Here is a 24,721-nt window from a genome sequence, read left to right on the forward strand (position 1 = left end):
TTTATGCGCCTGAACAATATGCACTACAGTATATACCTCGACATTACCCTTCAACAGAAAAACACACAGGTTGTATAAATTATTTTAGATATGTTAGAAAGACATTCTTCTTTTATTTATTCCATTATTTTTTTTAAGAAACCCTAATAAATGCATATTATGAAGTAATCTGGGAAAGCTTTTTATTCTTTTTATTTTGTATAGAACAATTTCTTTCTTTTTTTAGATAAAAAGTATAGGTTCACACCCAGGTTGAGAAATGCCATCAATTTGTGGCCAACCCAATAACCACATTTAACATAACATTCAGATATCGAAAAATTTTCCATGTACTGTATATCTAAAAGAGTAGATCATGGCAGAATATTCCCAGTGAAATAACATAATAAGTAATAATCACCTTACTATTCAGTTGAAGAATCTATGAACTTTTGCTGAGAGGCTCACTAGCATCTGGACATGCTTGAAGACACTGGCAGGCCAAAGGCCTAGTCTAGAAATCATGATCTCCCAAACATAATGAGTAATTCATTAGTAAACATTCATTAGTAATTCTAGTTAATATTATTAGAAAGAGTTGAATTACATTTCTCTGTCTGTAGAAAAGAAAACAACTGATTAATAGTGTCTTTTTCTTACTGTAATGGCTGGTCCTATAATAATGCAACCTAGGGTGACTTCCTCAGGGAGAAGTTGCAGGATGCTATCCAAGTAATGATATTCCTTTTGGTTATTCCAGCTGTAGATGCCATTCCTTCCTCCCAGCCCCTCCACTAAATTAATGGATGATGATATAATGAGAACAGTATCCCATTCCAGCATTGAAATAAGGTCCAATTACCAATCCAGTCAGTTTCTTTATATGTAAGGTGGGTACAATTCCTTTTCTTGCTTTCTTCTGGCAAAACACCATAGGCAGCCCTTCTTCAATAACTAAAAACATCCTTAAAAGGCTCTTTATTACAAAATGTTTTCAAATTGTACTTTGGGTATTTCTAGCCATATGGAAAAATATGTAACATAAATCAATTAGAGCAAATTCTTTTCACAGCAAGTTTTGTGTCAAGATGAAACATTCATCCAGGGATTTCTGTAGGTAAGTCACAAAACCCCAAATTCTTAACCCAACAGGTGTTTTCCAAGTTCTGATTCATGTAACCTATGATTATATTTTTAATAAATAAAACCAGGTCATCAGGACAGCATATAAATACCAGCTACTGAGAAAACCCTCCTGGATCCAGCTGATTTCTTGGTTCTTCTTCTGCTAATCTTGATACAAAGCAAAGGTAAGGCAAGGATTCTAGTATAATTTAGAATAAGCATCCAAATAAATTGGATGTATTGTAATATGTATTCTATATACAGTTACATACTGTTTAGTTATATTTTGTGATTATTTAAGATACGGTTAGCTTAGTTGCAGATAAAACTTCAGGTTCTTTCAGACAGAGATCTGGTTGCCAAAATTATTTTCTTCAAGAAGTCTATAGTATTTGGCCATTCTGTTCAAATAATCTATTTGGCATTTCCAAAACCATTCTCTTGCCTATACTGAATTTCAATCAGTCCAAATGAGAGGTTAAAGACCTAGCAGAGCCAGCATAAATTGTGTAGTCCACCTTTGATTTGTATGAAGGACTGACAATCTTTTCAGCTACTGGATAGCCACATCCAAAAGCATTTTTTTAAAGTATTAAAATAACCAAAACTTTGCGAGAATACCAATATCTTGAGCTTTCTCACATAAAATACCATGAGGTTTTGGCATTCTTGTTTCAAATCTTGTAAGGCTTCATGAGAGAACACCAAAAACTCATAAATTTTAGTTTTCTAATACAGCAAAAAAATGCTTATGTTTTTGTACCTTATTCTCAGGATTCCTGATAATTTCTTTCAAAATTCTTTGAAAGTGGAGCTGAACCTGCTGTACTGTTAGAGATAGCAGAGGATGCTCCTATTAGTACTGGTGTTTCCCATCATACATCTTAATTATTCAGAAGCCTTCGTAGCTACCCAGATTCTGAAAAACTCCCTGGGAGGAGTTTTTCTTCCTGATATCTTCCCTTGGGGTTTTACTGAAGTGTAGAAACCGGGGGGGGGGGGGGTCATACAGCTGGAGACAAAACTGTCCTATGACATTCACACACATACAGCCTTTGGCTTCCTGGTCATTAAACAACTGCAAGAATCCATGAGATTTTCTTTGAAATTATTCTCTCCTTTGAAAGAAAGTTTGAAAGCAAATCCTCTTTCATAAAACGGACCAAAAGAAAAAGGAAAAATGCAGGAGTTTTTTTTTTCTGAATAAGACTAAACCTAACAGAATGTCAAAAAGGGGTTTTAACTAGAACAACACCCTTGCACATCTTCCAAGTTACAAATCCATATGGGAGCAAGACTGTTAAGTCATCTTGGAGACTTTCCAAAAAAAATTATTATTGGACATAGGCCACATTTACACCTGCACCTTTCAGCCTATTTGTGCACAAAGATAAGAGTGCAAAATGAAAGCCTCTTTGGTCAATAGGTAAATAATTTGTGAAAGGGTAGATGGAGATTCAGCACATTAAGTTTAAATAGAAAGAAAGCTAGCTACAAAAACTACATGAGCTATTACCATAGTGACTATGAGGAACAAGTAGAGACATATATCTTACTGTCCAAAACCTGAAGAAACTACTTCTGAAATTAACATCAGATGGACACTGAAATGTGATGGTGAAATTCTTGAGTTTTACAGCAATCAATTTTACTGTTTGGTATTTCATAGAATTTAAAAAAAAATAAAAAGGAAGATTGAGGGGCATTCAAAAGCAAACAAATCAATTAATAAATTAGTTTCAGGATAGAAAAGGACTGATAAACTTTGAGAGCAACTTAAGGAAAAGACTAGCTTTAATTGTTTCTCTATTAAATCACTTCAGGTTTCCCTACCAAAATGAAACTGTTGATTCTTCTTGCCTGTCTTCTGAATGTAGTGCTCACTGTCCCAGTCCGTGTAAGTAGCATTGAATTAAAGTAAAAACTACCTTAGGCTGAGCTGAGCTCCTGGTGATTCGAAGGATCATCTGTGTAGCTTTAAGTAGAAGTTGTTTGCCATTGCCTTTGAGGTTTCTTCAACTTCTCAGTCTAGCCTACAACTCTGGGATTTCCCATTCCCCCATTCAAGTTCTTACCATGAGTATTGTTTCACTAGAATAAGTCTACCCAAATGTTGACACTACAGTGGCCAGATTTCTTAGGTCATGTTGGTGGGAATTCTAGTTCCAAGACATCTGGTAGAGACCAGGCCATGGAAGGTTGAACAAGGACATCTTGATAATGTAATTGTCCCTATATGATAAACAATTATGGCTTTTTTTTTTTTAATCAGTGGAAAAAAAGCGCAATAGAGATAATCACAGCAATTTGGCAGCTTGACATATGATGTACTTCCTACACTATTTATTACTTTATGTGAGAAAGAACCATGAATATCTTTAGGTGTACAATTTATCCACTATACATGTGAAGGTAACCTACATTGGTAGGTTCTCCCTGACATCTGTATACAATAGGTGGTTTGTATTCTTACTTGAATAGTGTTCACAATGCAAGAGATATGAAAGTCCTAATACAGTCATTGTTGTTTTTAAACAGCACCTATGTGAATGGGTGGAATATTATGAAACCGGGGGCTTTCATAAGAATCTTATGAAAAGGCCATTCCCTTTTCTGTCACTTTGGTTCTCTACTTACAAATTTTATTTTAAATCCATGAAGGAAAGACACCCAACACGAGTCACAAAGAAAGCAGAAGCAGATCATCATAGCGTCAGAAGTGGGAGACGTGTTGAGGTAAATCTATCACTTCCCTTGACCAATTCCTATTTGTCACAAGTGTGTGAGAGAATAAGTTTCACTTTAGTCCCTTTTTCTATACTGCTCACCCCTAACTGGATTATGGGGTGAAAAAAGGAAAAAGAAATGAAGAAAACTGAGGAATCTGATAGGTAGGAATTTTTGAATAATACTTCTCAAAAATATTTTCTCACAATATGACAATAAAGGGCTGTTTCCCAAAAGCTAAGTTTTAACTCTATTTTATCTGTTTTCACAGCGGTCAGCAAGTGGATCCAGTGAACAGGTAAATTGCTTCTTTGCTATAATTTCCCATCTGCTAATGTATTAGTGTTAGAAGAACATGCACACTGCAATGACTCCTCAGATTGGGTTATGAGATAGGGCTACACAAATCTGGATAATTACCAGATGGCAGCAAAGAGAAAACTCTAAACACCATCTACTGGCCATCTAGTTTGCAGCCAAGATCTTGTAACTTATCCTTAGATTCTGAAATGAGTTTTTAGGATAGCGTAAATGTATTTATTTTTATCCCATCTGTTAGAACAATCACACTAATACGGGGCTTACAAAATTTTCTCTTTCAAATTAAAAAAAAAAGTACCAACAGAACAATGAAATTATCTCAGGGACCCTTCTCAGGTTTCAGGGGAGGAGATTGCAAAGATATGGGGCCAGCACTAAAAGACCATTCCCTTCCACCATTAACCTGATAGCTTTTAGAGCAAACAAAAAACAGATCTTCAGAAATGATGACAGAACCCAGACAGATTCACAGACATGAGGTGACCATTCAAGTAAACCGAACAGGGCTTTACAGGTCAAAACCAGTTTAGGCTGAGCCCAGAAATGAAAAGGCGACCAAAGTAACTGGTACAGAATCCTTTAGAATCCTAACTCATTAAGAAGAATGAGAATGGTGCTCTGTTATACTTCCACAGCGCATTCCTCGCTTCCTAATTCCTCTACCTCCTCCTCCTCCTCCTCCACCACCACCAATACCTCTGATACCACCACCGCCAATCTTACCTCCATTACCACTACCAGAGGCACCTGCACCACCGAACCTACCTCCTTTACCAATACCGGTAAGAGCATCCTGATTTTAATTGAAGTGACTATCTGTAAGGACCACGTTGATGACACCTATCCATTCCAATGACACAAGCTGTACTTAACAAAACAGGAGGTTATACTTCCATGTTCAAATATGCTTCACCCATTAGATATGACAAAGGGTACTAATTACAGCAAGATGTTTAGTGGTGATGTTGGCAGGTCAAGGATAGGGATTCTCCAGACCATGATGCAAATGCAGCCTGCCATGCTTTCCTATTTTAGCCTTCTGCATCTCATTTGATTGTAGGCCTGGTCAAAACCTTTTTAGCTGAGAACTGCCACTTGCTTTGACAACATTCATGATAAGAAAAGATTTCTGCCTGGTGACAGATAATTCAGAAGGTCCTATTATGGAATTCACAGAAATGCAGGTGGCCACTGATTGCTGGCCCACTCAGGATCTAAGGACCACACCATAGGTGTGCTAAGATTTGTACAGCATTGCTATCACTAGATGGCACTGTAGCATCAAGTAACTCATGCTGATCAAGTTCATAACTTTTCCAGCTCAGACTCAATCCATACCGTGAAGAGGGATGGAGGGGAGAGACAGAGAAAGAGAGAATGTGGCTGAACATTTTATTGAGGAATGTTTCAGCAATTTGTAAGCATCTTATCTGACAGCGTGTATTCAATTCCCATTGCTCTTGTGGGCAGAGACAGTAGAGATTGCCAAATAAATAGAAAAGCAGGCTAAATGAACGTTGGTGGGTATGAAGGCAAATAAATAAGCCCTATTGTACGTTCTTGTGTCTTATACAACTGATTAATATACTCATTTTATTTTACAGCTGATACCTATTCCAATACCCATTGATCCAGCTCAGGTATGGGAGAATTCAATCATAGGGGGAGGGAGGAGACAAAAATTCAAATTAGATTCTTTCACCAGTTTCAAAACGGTGCCAACCAAATCTCATGTATTTCAATAAGTGACTAATTAAGCATACAAAGTTATTACCTTTTTGGGGATTGCTCCTCAAAGGATCTAGAAAGACAATATGATTTCCTATCTCTTCACCCTCACTTATGGCACAGTTTTTATATGTAAAAAAGTAGCACTTGAAGCAAAATGGCAGCAAGACTGAAATCAGAGGGGCATAGCACTAGGAGGCATACTGAATTGACTGAGACATATCCGTTTTCTTTAGGCAAATGGCGCAGCGATGCCGATACCTCCATTCCTAGTAAGACAATTTATCAATATTAGTTTTGCATTGCTTCTCTCTAGGTTGGCATATAGAAAGGATAAGCATTTCTGCATTACAAACTTAGGACTGTCTGCTACAAAAACCCTGAGTAAGTTTGCAGTAGAGTCAAGTCTTCTCCTAAAGAAGCTTGAATATTCTGTGGAAGTTCCACAATTCATCTTAATCAGCCTTCCCCATCTGAGATCTTCCCCAATGTGCCAGAAATACAACACTGCAGTCACAACAGTTCAAGAGGATGCCAAACTGGGAAAGCAGTAGTTACAAACTCTTCCAGACTGTACAATGGAAGTTCCCTGAATAGACAAAGTGACTCCCCAAAACTAGGATGAACATGGGTAGTAAATAGTTCATGTTTCTCTCTTCAGATTTAATTTTTATTGGATTAATTTCCACACAATTCATGACTGGGGCAGGAATTTTTTAATCCTTCTAGTTAAGCATTCCGTATTGCATATGTCAAAACTCATAAGAAGCCTTCTGTATTTCTATAGCAATTGTAATTACCTGGTTTCAAAAGCTGATTATCTACAGCCTGTTTATGTCATCTCACAAGCTAGACCTTCCAAAAGAAGGACACAGAGCAGAGGATGAGATTCAGCTTAGCTAAAGTAAATTACCAAGGATAAATGAAGTACAAAGATGGTGAGGGTATATCTCTGGCCATGCTCTATGGTAAAGGAATTGATTCTATATGCGTATGGATTAAGAGGTAGTCTCCTTGAAATTTACATGTTCCCAAGCTGAAACTTGGCACTGAGAACAGATACTAAGTCTTAGCTTTGATTCAACTAACAACACCCATTAATTTTAATAAGCTCAACAACGTAGTAAGAATTTAAATCTGAAGTTGAGTCTCAGAATACATTTGTGTACCTCCCATTAGATGAGGTTACATGCCAAGTTTCCACAAAGATAATTGAGCCCCGCAACATTCCTGTGGCAGTCAGCAACATGAGCTGTTTCTAGGTGAAAGTGAGAGGTGAATGTGAATGCTTGTGCTCATACTACTTCATGTGACATGGTAGATTTTCCCCACTTTTTCTGCCTTTTCTCTAGGTTCCAGGACCTGCTCCGGTAAGACTTTCACTCAGTCCTATTTCTATCAATAAGATCTGAGGGTCATTTGAGGGCATCCCAGGGTACTCTTGGTTTGAACCTTGGAGGCTGATTGTCTTTTTAAGAACAGTGTGACATCTAATTCCCAAAACACTATATAAAAAACTAGATGGCTCAGGCAGCTGAGGACCAGCAGTGGGGAGAAGGAGAAACAGCATAGCATTTCCTGGCCCATATTCCAAAGTGTCCTCAGCTAGAGATGCTAGATGCTATGCTAGAGATACAGTCATCAGATACATGTTCTGTATCAGCTAAGCTTGTCTGAAACTCTCTCGTGTATTAGAGGACTTTTGCATTGCCATTCAAAGTTGTGGCAAATTTGTGCTGTTATTATTGTTACATTACATTTATATCTTGACTCCCCTGCTCAAAGCAGCTTTCATGAGGGGTGGGGGTCTCCCTTCTACAACCTAGTGAGGTAGGCTGGACTCAGGTTCTCCAGCTTGGACTTTGCTGAAGCTTCTCAGCCATGTTGTTTTGAGTATCCCAGGTAGCTTGCGCTGAGGGTGAGCAAGGAAACCCAGCAGGAGGATGAAGCCACTTTTAAGCTGTTGATTGTCCTTCTGTCTAAACACTCTTTGCACTTTTAATTCAGCACTTCTTTTCTCCACCTTTCCCATGACTTAACAGACACCTTGCTTTGCATTTCTCAGGCTTGATGCTAGGCAACACTTTATTGTTAAGGTAACCATCATTCCTGTTCTGGAAAATTCTAGCTCTCAATATAATTGCCATAGACTGAGACATCAAGGGTTGGGTTTCCCATGCCCAGAGCCCCCTCACAATTTCATAGGGAGATGGGGGCACAACCCTTACACATGAAAGGGGCTTCAGACGGTTAATTAACCTCTATTATGAGAATTCAAAGTACTATACTGATTTTATGTTTCTTATCTCCCTTTGTTCTTCTATCTCTTTTTAGTTTTTCCCTGGATTTCCCGGAGTGCCGGTAAGATTTGCATTGCATCATACTCACATTACTAAGATGCAAGGGTCTACTCCAGTGTTGTCCAACCTTGGCCACTTTAAGATGAGTGGACTTCAACTCCCATACTGGCTGGGGAATTCTGGGAGTTGAAGTCCACTCATCTTAAAGTGGCCAAGGTTGGACAACACTGGTCTACTCAGACAGTGTCATATTGTCCAATTATTTGAGTAGGACTGACTTTTTATATGTTAGGAATGAAAGATATCCAACAAAGATGTGGAGAAAGGAAGGTGGAGAAAAAAAAATGAGACAACTTAATTTCTAAAGTGCAAATTCCTGTGCGTAAGTTTTAGGGCCTACATCCTCCCTAAAACTTGCATTTGATCCAACACCAGACAGCCCCATTCCCAGATTAGTGGCAATCCTTTCCAGTCCACAGGGAGCATGACATTTTCTCACTCAGTGGCCTTGACATCATCTCCCCTTTCATAAACATATCCTGAGTTTTGTGAGAGCTGGTGGACTTTTAAAAATTATTTTTGGAGTCCTTGAGACCTCCAAATGCTTCAAAACATGGACTGGCACCCTAGTTCTTTCTATATTACTCTAATCATATGTATAAAGCAGATGGGAGGAGGAGTCAGTAATAGGATGAAGAAAAAGGACAATTTTCATCAGAGAAAGAAATATGTGAAATGCAAGGCACATAGTTGTCTAGAACAGACATTCTCAGCTGAACACATTTTTCAGTGAGGGAATGGAATGCAGTCCATAACAACATCTCAGGCATATTAATTAGTTTACTATTAAATACTTGCTATAATAATCTCATGTCTACTCCATCTCTAGGGCTTTCCACCTATCATAGGGGTAAGTAGTTTATGCTATACTTATATAAAACTCACTTGTCCAGCTTACACAGAGTTAGAAAGGCAGATATCTAGGTGATGACTATGCAATCAAATTTGAATGTTTATCCCTGGAATTCCATGTGTTTTGAAATGGGCTCTTCACAAGTTTCTTATTCCCTCCCACCTCCTACTGCCTGAAGCAAGTGCTCTCTAGTAATTTCATACGCAACTTTATCTTACAGTACTTGGCTTTATTTCCTGTTTCTCTAAGCAGCAACATACAGAACTCTTGCCTCACACTGGCCTCCGACATTATTCGTCACAAACACAAAAATGGGAAAGGAGTCCTGGCAGCAAAATAACAATATCTCACCAGCGTCACCATTTTCAGTGGAAATTTCTGTGCAGGAAACATGATGTCTTGAAGGCCAGCAGTTTACCCTTGTACCAGCAGCTGAGATTTTTCTAGACAATGGCCAGACACAGCTTGTATTAAAAATATAGTAAAGGGTTTGAAGCTAGCAGTGTATTCCTCCCCCCCCCCCAAAAAAAATTCTATATGGAGCAAGGGGATTTTAGTATCCCTACCGTAGCCAGTCCTTGTGATGGAATGGAATTATGAAGGCCAGACTCAGGGAGAAAAACATTTTCTTACATTTCCTGAGGTGGAAGGAAAGATAAGAGGATGAGACTGGCACCTCCCTGAGGAATTCAGTGTTGTGGCTGGCATTACTTGGGAGCTGGGGTTTCAATCTGGGAAGGTTCTTGCTAGAGGTTGTAGCTAATAAACATAGCTGGACTGAATTTACATGGTCTCTTGGAGTTCCTTGAGCTAGGCCTGACATCAATCTTCCCAGACTGAAACCCCAGCACCCAAGTAATGCCAGCCACAACACTGTGAATTTCTCAGGGAGGTGCCAGTCTCATCCTCTTGTATCTCCCACGCTCCTCAGGAGATGAAAGAAAATGTTTTTCTCCCTGAGTCTGGTCTTCATAATTCCATTCCATCACAGTCCTGACTTAATAGTGATATTTACATCCTTGACTGGGGAGCAGTGATTGATGCATGATTTTCCTTCCCAGCATTCTGAGATAAGCAGGAACACTCCCACTGACTTCAACATTCCTGGGGCAGAGGGGGACCGAGAAGTGAAAATATTGGCCGTGTCCTGATTCTGCAAGCATCCTTTTAGACCATGTTGTACTTACAGAATATTGTAATAACTACAACCACCAACAGCTTAGTTTCTAGAGTCTCAGACAGGAAAGGACTAAAACCTATAGACTATTAGTACATGTAACACAAGTGCATGCTTATTAGCTTAGTAGCACTTCCATAATATCTTTCCATAAATGCAAAATGCAAACCAGCCTTCTCCAACCAGGTGCCTTCCAAATGGGCTTGGATGACAAATCCTAGGTGTCCCACAGAGCCTACCGACTTGGGGAAGGCTAACAGCTTGGAAGATCTTTCCGGACCTCATCAACTATGACCGTAGCATCCAGGTGAAGCTCTCCTAGCCCCCCTACCCCCCACCATCTCAGATAGGGAACTCTGGTTTCAGGTTTTCAAAAAAGGCAGAGATTATTAGTAAGGATTGGGGTACATGAAGATAGGATGTTGTTTTACCTAAGACAAAGAGCATTTACTAAAGACAGTGAAAGCTAATGGTTTCTGTATACTAACCTTTACTATGAGAAATCAAAGAAAAATTACTTTTTTCAACAGAAATAGCATCCCAGCAGATAAAGCCTTTCTCGGTATGTACTGAACACTCATTGGTATTCCATTATATTATTTGGTTACTTTATTAAATGTTTATTGTCCACAAGATTTGTCACAGAATTTATAATGGGGGAAGGTGTCATTTTTGTGGCCGAAGGCTATAAAAAAAAATTCCCCTCTCACCCCTATGGGTAGTATGTGTCTTCCTCCATCTCGAGTCCTCTGCCAGAGGCCTGGGAGTCTGAGGGTTCTTTGCAGTATCTTAGCTGTTCCTAGCACTGCACTCTTCAGGACAGAGAGCTCTGATGTTGTTCCTGGGGTCTGCGGAGCCACTCTCCCAGCTTAGGAGTCACAGCCCTGAGTGCTCCTATCACCACTGGGACCACTTTGGCCTTGACTTTCCACAACCTCTCTATTTCCTCCTTCAGGCCTTGGTACTTCTCCAGCTTCTCATGCTCCTTCTTCCTGATGTTGCTGTCACTTGGCACTGCTACATCTATCACTACCACTGTCTTCTGGTCTTTGTCTACTACCACAATGTCTGGTTGATTGGCCAGTACCTGCCTGCCTGTTCTCCATTACCTTCTGTGGAATCTCCCATCTGGACTTCAGGGGGTCTAGCCCATACACTGTGCAGATGTTCCTGTACACAATGCCAGCTACTTGGTTGTGCTGTTCAGTATATGCTGTTCCTGCCTGCATCTTACACCCTGCCACTATGTGTTGGACTGTCTCTGAGTCTTATCCTTAATCTCCACACCCTTCTGTAGTTCTACCAGCTGACTACCTTCTCTCCAAGTTGCCTTGATCCTTAGCCTCCAACCTCATTTTCCCGGGGGGGGGGGTATGTACTGCTGTTCTTCTTGATCGTGTAGCCAAGCATCTCCAGGATTACAGCACCTGTAGCATATACCAGTTCATTAATTTGACTTATGGTGATAGTAGGGATTGTCATGAGGGCTGTATTGGCATCTTCTAGCATACTATCTGATGGTGCTTCTCCACTGAGCCTTGGTAATCAGTCTCAAGGGTTGATTGTAACTATTTATCCATTATCTTATCCCTCGTATCAGCTGCTGTGCTCTGTAATGGAGGGAGTGGCAGTGATGTTCCAGCTTCAGGTGTTGGATGCACATCCAGTTGTTCTTCCAGGTCTGCTTGAGTCCAGGATGTAATGTGTAGTTGATCTATCTCAAGTTGTGAGAGCAGCTTCCTCTTCACTATGTTGAAGCATTGGGTAACTTACTGTTTCTCAGTTAGTGTGGATGTAGGCCTTCTGTCCATCCATATTTTCCTGATACGTTTCATGTATCCCCTCTCATTAGGTCTACTGTTGTAGTAGCATTCCATCAGTTCCAGGTTCTCTTGTCTCATCTGTGTATGGTTTGTTCCAGTAGCCCACTTATTGTCAGATCTCCTGGTTCCCCAACATCTGGCACAGACCTTGTTAATCTGGGCAACTTCCAAGCTGTGTGACTTAGTTCATGTCACTTTCATATCTGAGGTAGGCAGGTGAAGCGTTACGGGACTTTGCCCAAGGACCCCTACTGGTAGGGTAGGTACCAGCTGGGATTCAAACCCCAGTCTCCCGTGTCAAAGGGCGGTGCTCTAACCAGTATGCTATCCAGTGTATGTATGTGTGTGTGTGTGTGTGTGTATAATTACAGTATTTTATTTTCAGCAGGAGGGTATTAAGTAGCTGTTTAACTCCACCTGAAACTACTTAGATGTTCAGAGACTTGGACCCTTGTTTGCGTTTAGCCGATTTGTAATACCCATGCCTAAAATGATGTTGTTTGTGAAGGGAATCAGAGCATATAGCATCACATCACAAGAACTTACAATACCCCACTGCAAGAAAACTCTAATTGGAGATGCCAGAAACTGAACACGGTATCTTGTCCACACTCCATCCTTGAGTAGTACTCCAGCCATATAACGGCTGAGCATGCAACCCATTCTGCTTCTTCTGCTTCACACCACTGCCTATCACTGCCTCAGTCAATTGCAGCAAAGGTATTCCTGGATGACTGAGCCTTCACTTCTCATAATTCCTCAATCGATTCTGGAATTCTGGAAGTTGAAGTTCAATCCATCTGAAAAGCACCAGAGGAGGGAAGGCCAGATTAAAAGCAAAATCATTCCAGAATTGCTTGTTTATCATTAATATTGTATATATCATGTGCTGCAGGGAAACTATCCCTGTAATTTGGAACTGTATGGCCAAAAATGTTGCTAGTTAAATGTAGCATGACATAACTCAACAGCTGTTCAACTATAAAATCTGATTTTATTTCTAAAGGTGACAGCAAAAATGTGAGAGAGATCATCCAAGAAGACTTACCTACTTTTAATTTCCTGCTACAGTTGCCAAACCACAGCTTTAATGCATTTTAAATGTTGTATTTACTCTAAATGATTTTAAGAAACTGTGTTCATTTCCTTGACAAGTATACATTTCTCTTCTCTTGAGAAGATATGTTCTGAATGATATGCAAAAACATTCTAATAAGGCAATGATAACGTTGGTAAAATACTGAACAGTGACTCTTTCATTTTAAACTTCTGGAGTTTTTAAAAGAAGCCATAAAAGCTTTGATTTACCAATCTACCTGACTTCATTTTATTGAAATGTCTCAGCAGCTTCTAAGCTAATATATTTTGTTGAGTTTATTGCACAAATGAATTGCCTCTGTAAGACATACACTTAAGCTATCCAATGGGCTCTTACACCATCTTGAACTGACTTTTTACATTATGAATAATTTTTAAAATGAGAAACTGGAATGCTTTGGTCTCTACATCATCTTTATTTCTAAAAAAGCCTCTGGATCTCACATCCTTAAATCTTGGGGCGAGGGGGAGGGGAATCACAGGTAGCTATGGCCTAGCACTTTCCTTAAGAATACCTACTTTCTCAGAAAAAGATGAAAGATAAACAAGGGTAGCACAGAGCATCCTATAAGAGAGGAATGAATAGAAACTTGAGAGGAATGTTAGAGAAGGTAGCAAGAAAAGAATTGGTAAATTGAGACTTCACAACATGTTGTCTGGTGACAACCATTTTGTAAACGGGCTAGCCCTTTGCCTGTTCTGCAAGCATGCCCAGATGTTCTCAGAATGTCAAATGTTCCCTGTCAATGAGAACCTCTGAAATATCAATTCCTAGAATATAAATGGTATTCTCCTTGTAATTGAAGAATTGTCCAAATTATATTGTGCTTCCTATTTCTCCAGTACATTGGAGATCAGGGATCAGGCCATGCAATCTGAGTACTGTAGCTGTGCTTCAAAGCTTCCCTCTGCCCACTGCAGCACACAAAAAGAAGGTACAAAACACAGAAGGAAATGCGCCACGCAGACAAATGCATTAAGTAGTATTTCACGTTATAGGAAACATCATAGCAGTGAAAACAACAGTGTCCATAAAGAGGGGCAACAGCAACTCTAAACACAAACTCATTAAGAAAAGCTAAGTTCTGCTTTATACTAACAATGCTTATTGGCACTTGGGGTTTGACGCATTGGTGATTTGCTGCCGACTCTTCCACTTAGAGACATTTCTGGGATGTTTCCAAGGCACAGAAGCCTTTCATTCACAGCACAGAAAAAAAACCTTAAGCTTTAGAAGTATAATGTCTGAGATATTGGACTCATTGGAGCTTAGAAACAGGTTGCTGAATTGCTGGGGGTTTCCAACAAACAATTGCCATGACTGCAGTTCAAAGGAGAGCATTTCTATTAGGACTTCCAAGCCCTCTTTCAGTCACTAAAGCAACTTGCTCTTGAATATCAGGAATCTTTTCAGAGCAATTACCACATAAAAGTGATTCCTTCCAAGGAAGAAAAATGCACTGGGTGTGTGCAAAAGTAAGAGTAATTTTTAAATTAAGGAAAATTCTAAGCAAACCACAGGAGTATTTCATGTTAGAATTTCACATGCCCTTGTGCTGAAACTTAAATCAGAATGTTTCCTTCAATTATATGTAATCTTTCCCATTCACCTTTTTTTTAATTACAGTAGGATCAATGTGTTAAAATGAAAGCCATATGATTACACAACCCCCCAGTAAGACAGTAATGAACATTACATCAATTCAGATTCTGACTCAGAAATAAATGTTCAATTGGGCTTATTCTCTGATATGCATGCACAGCATTGCAGCTTTATTTGTCTTATTATCCTAGAAAGAATATAGCATTATCATGCAAAGTTTATTACTATTAGTAAGAAAAAAAGATGTGAAACCTAAGGATGCTAATGTGCACTATAGAATCAGTTATCATTCAGCTGTTATCTAATCAGCAAAATATTATCAGTGCCTGAGAACAACAGAGGATTTTAGCAGCTGTACATATCTTTCAACAATATTATCGGTGAACCACAAAACCCTCAACTTTACTCATTTATTTTCCATACAGAACAGGTATAGAACTGATATATCCAATTCTTTAGTACTATGACTTGATTAAAAAGAAAAGGTATGATGTAACTAATGCTAAGCATATTTAAGCTCCAATGATTTCAACACAAGAGTTAGGAATATGTTTAAAATCTTGCAGTTTTAAATCATGCACTAACAATATCCTAAAGCAGCGTTTATCTCCCATTCTTTTACTAAATTACCATCTGAAATGACAAGATTTAATTTATGGTTTGATGTTAGTCCCATCATGGCAACAAAAGTTAGGATTTTCCTTCCAGTGAGCTCTTCTTTTCTCCGCTACAAGTCTGACAAAGTCAGAGTGGCTGGCATACAGTGTAAGTTTTTCACTAATATCCACCCATTTCACTTTCCCAGCATCATCTCCTGCTTCCAGATGCAAATTACCCATTGCTTCACCTGTTAATACAAAGAGAGCGATTATGGCATTCATTTGATTTCTTGCCTCTTTTTATTCTACAAAATGGGCTGACACTTCATTTACTACCACTTCCTATCTGTATCAGCTGCTACCAAAAAGCATGGAACCAAAACATGATTGTTGCTGAATCTTCTGTTATGACTGAAATCTCTTAGAGCTAGTAGGATTTTCTGATGATGGATTGCCTACCTTACCCCAAGAAATCAATGGGAAGTGCCATAGCTGTGCTTTCCAACAAGAGATCCTGAATTCAATCTCTGACATCCTAGCCTGGACTAGGCTCCCATCCAAAATACAGAAGAGTCACTATCAATATGGCCAGTACATATCTAGATGGAACAAAGTCTTAACTTGATGCAGAATAACTTCTTGTATCTCAATCTAATATAAAACAGGACATCATATGGTTGAACTGTCTGCCATTAATAGAAACATAGGACTAAGTCAGTACAATGATATTATAATCAACACTACTGAATTAGCACCAAAGATTTTAGAATAGCAGACTTCTCTTCTCACCAGATTCGTCGTGATAGTTTACTGCTTCTGTTTCCATCCAAGCATTGTCAGTATTACGAGGATCATCCACATACCCCTTATAAGCCTAGAAAAGCAAAATATAGGGCATTCAGAGTGATGTGCTACAGTTTATTTACTGCTGAATTTATTTATTTATTAATCAGATTTACATCCCACCACCATCATAAGTAGACTCTCAGTGGCTCACAAATAAGAAAAATAACATAATCATCTATAATTAAAAAAATACAATATAGACAGCATCTGGCATCAACCCCCATATGCCTTCTAGAAAAGCTCAGTTTTCAGCTGTTTCCAGAAGGTGGATAATGTTGGAGCCAAATGAACTCCCTCTGGGAGGCTATTCCAGAGGGCCAGCTGCATTAAAGCAAGATGTGGCCTCCAAGATTTGGTGATCTGATCTCCTGGAAATGGGCGAGAGCCAGCTGCTTCTTCTGTCAACATCAAAGTGGCTGGGCTGACTCCAATGAAGAGAGGCACTCCTGCAGGTAACCTGGCATCAAGCCATAAATGGCTTTATAGGTTAAACCACCAAAGGACCCCCTGCCCAAAACTTCACGTAGATGTTAAATAATTGGGGGAGGGGCAAACTGCACCATGCCAGTCTCTCCTCCCTAACACCACTGACTGGAATTGAAATGAGCGGAACCACCATAAAACAGTGCCTCCAATTTCCAACCAATTTAACTACCCAAAACTGCTGGGTTCAGTGACCTGAAGGTTGCCACCTTATCTACTATTCAATGCTTATAAATGGAGAAGTTAATACTGTTCCTTATTGACTTGAAGAGTCTCATCAATCTTTTCATTTCATATTTAAAGAGCTTAAAAATATTATGGGAAAGATCACTTACCACAAAGTGATCCTGACTGAACAATCTATTCAGGTGTTTTTCCATCTCTTCTTTCTCGGCCTTAGTTTTCTGTAAGGAGTTCAAGGCCTCTTCACTAAATTCTCGCTTTAGAGCAGCAGATAATTTCTCCCCTGGATCTACCATTCCCTAAAGGAAGATTATCTAATCTGTTATATAGTGTTCAGGCACATAAGCAATAATAGCAATTGTGGGGAGAGTGGGAATGATGTTGTATGTATTGTAAGATCAACACACAAATAAGACCAATCATGTCCTGAACACTGAACGCCATAAAAACAATATGTAAGAGGACTCTTTGGACTCTTTGGAAAAGACCCTGATGCTGGGAAAGATTGAAGGCAAAAGGAGGAGAGGACGGCAGAGGATGAGATGGTTAGATAGCATCACTGAAGCAATGAGCATGAAACTGAGCAAACTCAGGGAGGCAGTGAAGGACAGGAAGGCCTGGCGCAATATGGTTCATGGGGTCACGAAGAGTCGGACATGACTTAACGACTAAACAACAACAACAACAATTAGCATCACTTGCACAATGACATTGTGACATACAGGATGTCATTTGAAGTCACTGTGGCTCCTCTCCGATGCCTATGTTCAGGAAATATTTTGATTAGTTATATGCTTCCCCTTACAGGACCAACAGTGGCTCTGTAGAAGGGGGTGATCATCACTCTGTGAACAGTATGAAAGGGAAAGCTGCTGATTTATTTTAAGAAACTGTACATCTCTCTTCCAAATTGTCATTAAAACCCTTAAAATAGTGGGAGATACAATGCAGCTCCTGCAACCTGGTTCACAAATTATTATGCAAAGAGGGTAGTCTTTTTGCAAACAGATCTTAACTATCTTTCACATGCTAAGCTAAATAAATCAACTGGAGCACACACAAACATATACGCACATATTTCAGAAGTGCAGATTTTTTCCCCCCTAAATCAATTATTTCATCATTCTTTTTCTCACCCCAGGAATGGCCCATTCTCCACAGTCCTTCCTTTTGATTGCAATAAACTGTAAGATGTTTTTACCAGATACTGGATGAGCTGTTTTATTGCCACTGCCATCTCTCTTCCATCTGCAAGTTGCACCAAAAAGAGAGTTAAGCCCTCAAAATTCAAGAAGAAATGCAGCATGTTACGGGTGACAGAGAGCAAGTAGGTCCAGATGTAACTCAAAACATGGGTATAAGAGCCATATGTTGACATATTCCTCCACCCACCACACGATCAAATTCATTGCATGAAATTGCAACTGGAGCATAAAGGAAGAGTTGTTGGGGTGGGGTGGGGGTTAAATATATGGTTCATCGTTCATTCACTTAATGTCAAACCATGACTAGGCATTAGATCTGAACAATCCAGAGTCCTGGATATGAAATGGCAGAAAACCCAAACCAGCAATGGATTACTATTAAATGCTTTCATGATATACAGTTCCAGTTTCCTGGTTTTTTTAAAAAGATTTTAAAGTAGAATGAAAAGCACACGTTGGCAAGAGAATCAGGATTTTTATCTATTATACCAGTAAACATTAACCATTCTCACTTGAATGTACATTTATGTTTTCTTCTCGTGCTAACTACATTGTCTGTATCACATGACTTACCTTGTTATTAGAGGATCGGCAGCATGATTGGGTCCCCAACATCCCAGCAGACCTCGTCCCACCAATCCTGTCCTGCCTACAGGATTCCTGAAAGTAACAGAAGTCTGGCTGTAATCCAGTGTTTTTCAAACTTGGCAGTTTTAAGATGTGTGGACTGCAGCTCCCAGAATTCTCCAGCCAGCATGAAGAGAGTAGTACAAATGTAAATTAACAATGCAGACATGCCATGATACCCCAATTACTCTAGGTTGCAGAAAAAGAAACTAATTACATACCAAGTTACAGAACTTCATACACAAACATATCTAAGGACTCAATTCATATATCACACTAAACTAAAATGTGGATTTACTGATTTTTAACTACACATGCTGATGAATATAATAGTGGTATTTTGATTGAAATATGTGGTTTATCCAGTTATGTGAACCCAGTGAACTGTAGTTTATTCAACAAACCATGGTTATCAAGCCATTGCTTAGTTTGAGGTGTCCACTTAGCCAAGACTGCTACATACCTGGGCCTCCCATTTTCCACTTTATATAAACCATTGTGGCTCCTCCTTTCCACTTCCCCATCCTTCTCGTTGAACTTTGGAAAAAAGTTTTTGGCTCTTTTCAAAAAAGAAAGAAAAACATACGTAAAGATTATATAAAACATTTCATGAAAGTTATGAACGTTGTAATTCAAAACACAGTTTTGTTTAAAAACATCTAATCCCAAATAAGCTTTTTGTCAGCTACGTTTTTCATTCCACTTTGAATATTTATTCCCATATTCTATCCTATCCTTCAAACCCCCTACCGGTTCTTCATTCTGTTCATGCACTTCAGGCACTGATGCTTGTAGTAGTAATTTGCTTAAGCGGTTCCTCAATGACACCTATTTACTGCCATATATTTGTGAGACCTATTTCCATAATTTGATAACTATTTGCTGCCTCTCTGGGAATATTTCCATTGTGAAGGTATGTGGGGTGATAAACTGTATGTCAGAGATGCTTTGGCAGTGTGCAAAAGAAAAAAGAAAACCATAATCAACTAATTTTCCTTCTTTTTTAGTAATTGTGTGTATAGGTTTTTAATTATATGTTTATTTATTGTTTTTAACGAGCTGTGAGCCGCCCAGAGTCCCCCATTGGGGGGAGATGGGTGGGGATAAATTTGATAAATAAATAAATAAATAAATAAATAAATAAATAAAGCAAAATAAATATCTCATATTTTACAGTGCTTTACAGTTTTTTAAAAAGATACTATTATGTAAGACTAACATAAATGAAATATAGAAATTCTTTTAGTCCTATCTTTTCTATGATGCTTGTAAAATCTATTACTTTTCTTTTGCCTTTTTTCTCATTTGTCTTTTTTTCCCCTTTCACAAATATGTTTAATAAAAATATAATAATAAAGTAAACCAGCTTTATATAAAATATAAATTATATAAAATAGGATGTTACATTTTGTTCAGAAGGCAATTTTGCAACTCAGGGACCATCATCTGTACATCAAGCAACTTCTACAACATTAATTTCAAATATGGCAATCTATCTATAGAATTTGGGGAGTGGACTTAGCTTCTACCATTAGTGCTTCTTCTCCTTCAGTGAGAGAACAACAGTTGTACATATGTTACTTTTCTTAATTAGAGCACAGATCACAGCACTTAGTTCTTCATAACAAAATACTTACTACCATAGCTGAAAATAAAACCTATCCTGACACTGATATTTCTCTTAGCACCACATACATTAATAACTTTATTTCTGTCTTTCTGGATCCTATACTGTACCAACAATACAGTAATGGAAGATAGGTGTGGAAGTTAATTTAATCTATGTAAAAAACCACATTCTTTATACACTAACCAGAAGTAATTTCCAGTTTTATAAGGCCTAGAGCAGTGTTGTCCGAACTTGGCCACTTTAAGATGAGTGGAGTTGAACTCCCAGAATTACCCAGCCAGCAAGGCTGGCTGGGGAATTCTGGGAGTTGAAGTCCACTCATCTTAAAGTGGCCAAGTTTGAACAACACTGTACTAGAGGCATTTGTATTTTATAAATCTATCAGCAGCCCTAAGTATAACAGAGATGATGCATAAATTACATGAAGTAAATTCATCTAATCATGTAAAACCTAGAAGACACATTGTTAAATAAAATATGCTGCAGTAACTTTCAGCAATCCAGAAATTTCAGAGCTGGGAAGACTATAGAAGATGCCCTATAATTTGGTGCAAATATCTGAAGTATGAATAATTTATCCACTATGTAATTTTCATAAGCACCCTGCCCATTTTCATATAAAGAAACCCAATGGGAAGTTATTTTTTTAAATTAAACCATTCTGTCTCTCTTCCTCCTACTGAGTGACTAACAACGCTCACCCAATCTCTGGATCTGCCCATTTAGGTCCTGCCAAAACACTTGGTGCTGTATATTCCACAGGGCTGTAGTTCTTCCAGTTGATCAACCAGTCCACTTTATCATTAGGTACTTGGCTGCGTTCAACTTTTGATCCTGGATATGGGGATGTCCTAGCTTTCTTATGCAAATTTTCTTTTGGCTCCTTACAATCTGACATTTTAGTTGTATCGCTATGGAACCAGCGATGTGCAGATGAGCTGTGAAAATAGAGGTACACTTAGACAGAAAGAAAAAAGTAAATCTGCGATGCTTCGTTCTTTACAGAATCTGACAGGCTATTAGAAAAATGTTGCCGGCTCATCTATTACACTTAGAATAAAGAGGATATCCAGCATTTAATCAGTACAGAAAAATACATCTCATTTTGTTAGATTTCAATAAGATTCAAATCATGTGAATGATTTGTTTTAATGTAAACAAAAAATAAAACAGAATTCTAGAAACATAGGAACTTTCCTCCTATCCAAGATCTAGACTCACTAGCAAACCTGTAATTTGAACACTGTGTAAATCAATATCACTACATGTGTACGGTGGTATGTGGAGATCACAGGAATGGCATGGCAAGCTTTCCTAGCATCAGTTTTTCAGAAAGTAGGAAAGGGTATGTGCAATACTTAACAGATAACACCATTAATTTACCAGCATTATTAGACAATTAAATGATTATTGCCTCTAACACTAAACTGACAAGGACACTGAGAAACAAGGAGAAGTATCTGTATATGTGTACATTTACACCAATGAGGGAATTTTGAATAACATTTGAGCTAAATACAGAAAATGGGCACTGAAGAGGCATGGGGTGATTCATAAAGCATAAAGCATAAAGCTGGTTAGAATCCTGGCCAGAAGCATTTCTGTTTGATGAGAATACATAGAATAATTTGTAAACATTGCAATGTAGTTCTTGTTAATACAAGCAAATAATTCTAAACACATTAAATGTGTACCTAAATTTATGATCTCATTGTTCTATAAAGATATCCTAGGTGTTAATAAACTCTCAGCACAAAATATTGGGTTATGGCAATTTTCTGGACTTGAGCAATGCATTGGTTGGCCTGCTAGGTTTATATCTCACCTTTTATTTAGAAGCAAAAAGTGGCTCATGTAGGGCCTTTTTCTCCATTTCCCCCCACAACATTTCTATGTAATAGGTTGCGCTGAGAGAGTGACTAGCTTACAGGCACTCAGGGAGCTTCTGTAGCTGAGAGTGGAGCCTGGGTGCTCCCAGTGCCAGTCAAACACCTTAACTGCACTGGCTGTCTGACACAGAGATAAGTATAGAAAGTAAATTAGACCATGGAATGAATACCTGTAAGCAAGATTCCTTGTTATCTGGAATACTGGAGAGAAATTGTGGCAGGACTTTGCAGTAACAACTGAAAGAGTTACAGAAAGAGAAACTACAGTAATGGTTTGGGCCAAGAAACCTCTTGCCATTCCATGAAATGAGTTCACAAGGAGCTGGCCTCTTCAGAAAAACACCAAATGCAGAAAAGGACACCAAATAGGAAAAAATTGAGTGTGATATATGCTGTCTTCACGTCTTCATTACCTACAAAATAAAGTGATTATCAGTTGAATATGCATATATTACAGGACTGGATATAAGTTGCATACTGTATTCAGTTCCAGATCCTAATTCAAAGTCTCTTCCCTCACTGACCATTTCTGTCAATTCACTTCCCAAATTCATACTTTTATATATCTGAAGATAATATATATGTTATCAATGACAACTCTGTGTTTCTTATTTGTAATAATTCTGAATTTTAATATTAAACTGTCAGTTGAGTTAAGAAAAGACACAGCTGCTTTTTAAAAAATACTTATCTTTGGCAGATCAAGAAAAAAAATTGATTCCTCAATATATAACATAGCTCAATAAAATGCACATATTAAGAAAATAGATAACGATAGTGATTGTTGTTGTTTAGTCGTTAAGTCATGTCCGACTCTTCGTGACCCCATGAACCATATTGCGCCAGGCCTTCCTGTCCTTCACTGCCTCCCTGAGTTTGCTCAGTTTCATGCTCATTGCTTCAGTGATGCTATCTAACCATCTCATCCTCTGCCGTCCTCTTCTCCTTTTGCCTTCAATCTTTCCCAGCATCAGGGTCTTCTCCAAAGAGATCTCTCTTCGCATTAGGTGACCAAAATATCTGAGCTTGAGCTTCATTATCGATCCTTCCAATGAGCAATCAGGGTTGATTTCCTTTAAGATTGACTGGTTTGACCTCCTAGCAGTCCAGGGGACTCTCAAGAGTCTTCTCCAGCACCACAGTTCAAAGGCATCAATTCTTCGGCGCTCGGCCTTTTGTATGGTCCAGCTCTCACAGCCATACATTACTACTGGAAAAACCATAGCTTTGACTATGCAGATCTTTGTCGGCAAGGTGACGTCTCTGCTTTTGAATATGCTATCTAGGCTTGCCATAGCTTTCCTCCCAAGGAGCAAGCGTCTTTTAATTTCATGGCTGCAGTCTCCGTCTGCGGTGATCTTGGAGCCCAAATAAATGAAGTCTGTTACTGCTTCCATTTCTACCCCTTCTATTTGCCAGGAATTGATGGGTCCAGATGCCATGATCTTAGTTTTTTTAATGTTGAGTTTCAAGCCAGCTTTTGCACTCTCCTCTTTCACCCTCATCAAGAGGCTCTTTAGTTCTTCTTCACTTTCTGCCATTAGGGTGGTATCGTCCGCATATCTGAGGTTGTTGATGATTCTCCCTGCAATCTTGATTCCGGCTTGTGATTCTTCCAGCCTGGCATTTCTCATGATGTACTCTGCATATAGGTTAAATAAGCAGGGTGACAGTATACAGCCTTGTCGTACACCTTTCCCTATTTTGAACCAATCGGTTGTTCCATGACCGGTTCTAACTGTTGCTTCTTGGCCCGCATACAGATTTCTCAGGAGACAGGTAAGGTGGTCTGGTACTCCCATCTCTTTAAGAATTTGCCACAGTTTGTTGTGATCCACACAATCAAAGGCTTTTGCATAGTCAATGAAGCAGAAGTAGATATTTTTCTGGAACTCTCGTGCTTTCTCCATGATCCAGCGAATGTTGGCGATTTGATCTCTAAACGATAGTGATACTAGAGACTATAATGATCTGTTCCAAAACTTCCTAGCAATAGAATAGGAGTTTTGTTCATGTGCATCATTAGTTCAACAGGGTATTTCTCTAGAGTCCAATACAGTATTTCTTTACATTTGACTTTCTCTTTTCATTGGTAGTATTAATCACAGATAAGAAACACATGTATATTAATGAGATTCTAATTAAAATAACATTGATACAGCATGGTTAAAATGAGTGAACAAGATATAATACATGAAATTATAGTCAGTCTTATAGATGCCCATTCCTATGAAAATCCTGAAAGTTAAATGGAAATTACCCCCCAGTTTCAGCCTTTCTTTTTTAGGAAACATATGATTTCTTTCATTTACATTTTACTTATATTTGTTTTACTGTACTTACATTTCTTATACCTTGCCATCCCTCTATTGATGGCAAGGCGATAGTTTTATTTATGGGTAAGGATATAGTTTTATCTCTATACTGTCACCCATCACCCTATGGGTAAGCAGAATATTATTTAT

General features: G+C 38.6%; 2 protein-coding genes across 9 annotated transcripts in view; one reads left to right on the plus strand and one right to left on the minus strand.

Moving 5' to 3' along the window:
* LOC107326489 (uncharacterized) overlaps positions 1 to 13,398 on the plus strand; it is a 64,299-nt gene extending 50,901 nt beyond the window's left edge. For 2 of the 6 annotated variants that reach the window (XM_088133080.1, XM_088133081.1), the window contains exons 3-17: positions 740 to 869; positions 1,052 to 1,096; positions 1,191 to 1,289; positions 2,928 to 3,001; positions 3,766 to 3,840; positions 4,103 to 4,129; positions 4,788 to 4,934; positions 5,757 to 5,792; positions 6,117 to 6,152; positions 7,233 to 7,250; positions 8,215 to 8,241; positions 9,070 to 9,090; positions 10,457 to 10,577; positions 10,801 to 10,832; positions 13,100 to 13,398. In XM_088133080.1, coding sequence (XP_087989206.1) covers positions 2,942 to 3,001; positions 3,766 to 3,840; positions 4,103 to 4,129; positions 4,788 to 4,934; positions 5,757 to 5,792; positions 6,117 to 6,152; positions 7,233 to 7,250; positions 8,215 to 8,241; positions 9,070 to 9,090; positions 10,457 to 10,564 — 555 coding nt within the window. In that variant the 5' untranslated portion in view covers positions 740 to 869; positions 1,052 to 1,096; positions 1,191 to 1,289; positions 2,928 to 2,941 and the 3' untranslated portion in view covers positions 10,565 to 10,577; positions 10,801 to 10,832; positions 13,100 to 13,398. Of the gene's footprint in view, positions 1 to 5; positions 870 to 1,051; positions 1,097 to 1,190; positions 1,290 to 2,927; positions 3,002 to 3,765; positions 3,841 to 4,102; positions 4,130 to 4,787; positions 4,935 to 5,756; positions 5,793 to 6,116; positions 6,153 to 7,232; positions 7,251 to 8,214; positions 8,242 to 9,069; positions 9,091 to 10,456; positions 10,578 to 10,800; positions 10,833 to 13,099 lie in introns of those variants that run through there. The other 4 variants (XM_088133082.1, XM_088133083.1, XM_088133084.1 and 1 more) reach the window with 4 other exon arrangements.
* Positions 1 to 24,721, minus strand: part of NUDT9 (nudix hydrolase 9) — a 30,274-nt gene that overhangs the window by 4,833 nt on the left and 720 nt on the right. Inside the window, exons 2-9 of one of the 3 annotated variants that reach the window (XM_088133079.1) lie at positions 22,427 to 22,669; positions 21,069 to 21,305; positions 19,201 to 19,296; positions 18,684 to 18,770; positions 18,042 to 18,153; positions 17,058 to 17,204; positions 16,183 to 16,267; positions 10,894 to 12,893 (exon numbers count right to left, since the gene is read on the minus strand). In XM_088133079.1, the coding sequence (XP_087989205.1) occupies positions 12,853 to 12,893; positions 16,183 to 16,267; positions 17,058 to 17,204; positions 18,042 to 18,153; positions 18,684 to 18,770; positions 19,201 to 19,296; positions 21,069 to 21,305; positions 22,427 to 22,554 (933 nt within the window). In that variant the 5' untranslated portion in view covers positions 22,555 to 22,669 and the 3' untranslated portion in view covers positions 10,894 to 12,852. Of the gene's footprint in view, positions 1 to 10,893; positions 12,894 to 13,394; positions 15,642 to 16,182; positions 16,268 to 17,057; positions 17,205 to 18,041; positions 18,154 to 18,683; positions 18,771 to 19,200; positions 19,297 to 21,068; positions 21,306 to 22,426; positions 22,670 to 24,721 lie in introns of those variants that run through there. The other 2 variants (XM_007441320.3, XM_088133078.1) reach the window with 2 other exon arrangements.

This window comes from Python bivittatus, unplaced genomic scaffold, assembly GCF_059951505.1.
Source record: "Python bivittatus isolate LINGU-HERP-01145 unplaced genomic scaffold, Pbiv_v1 ctg000070_np1212, whole genome shotgun sequence".
NCBI classification, from domain to species: domain Eukaryota; kingdom Metazoa; phylum Chordata; class Lepidosauria; order Squamata; family Pythonidae; genus Python; species Python bivittatus.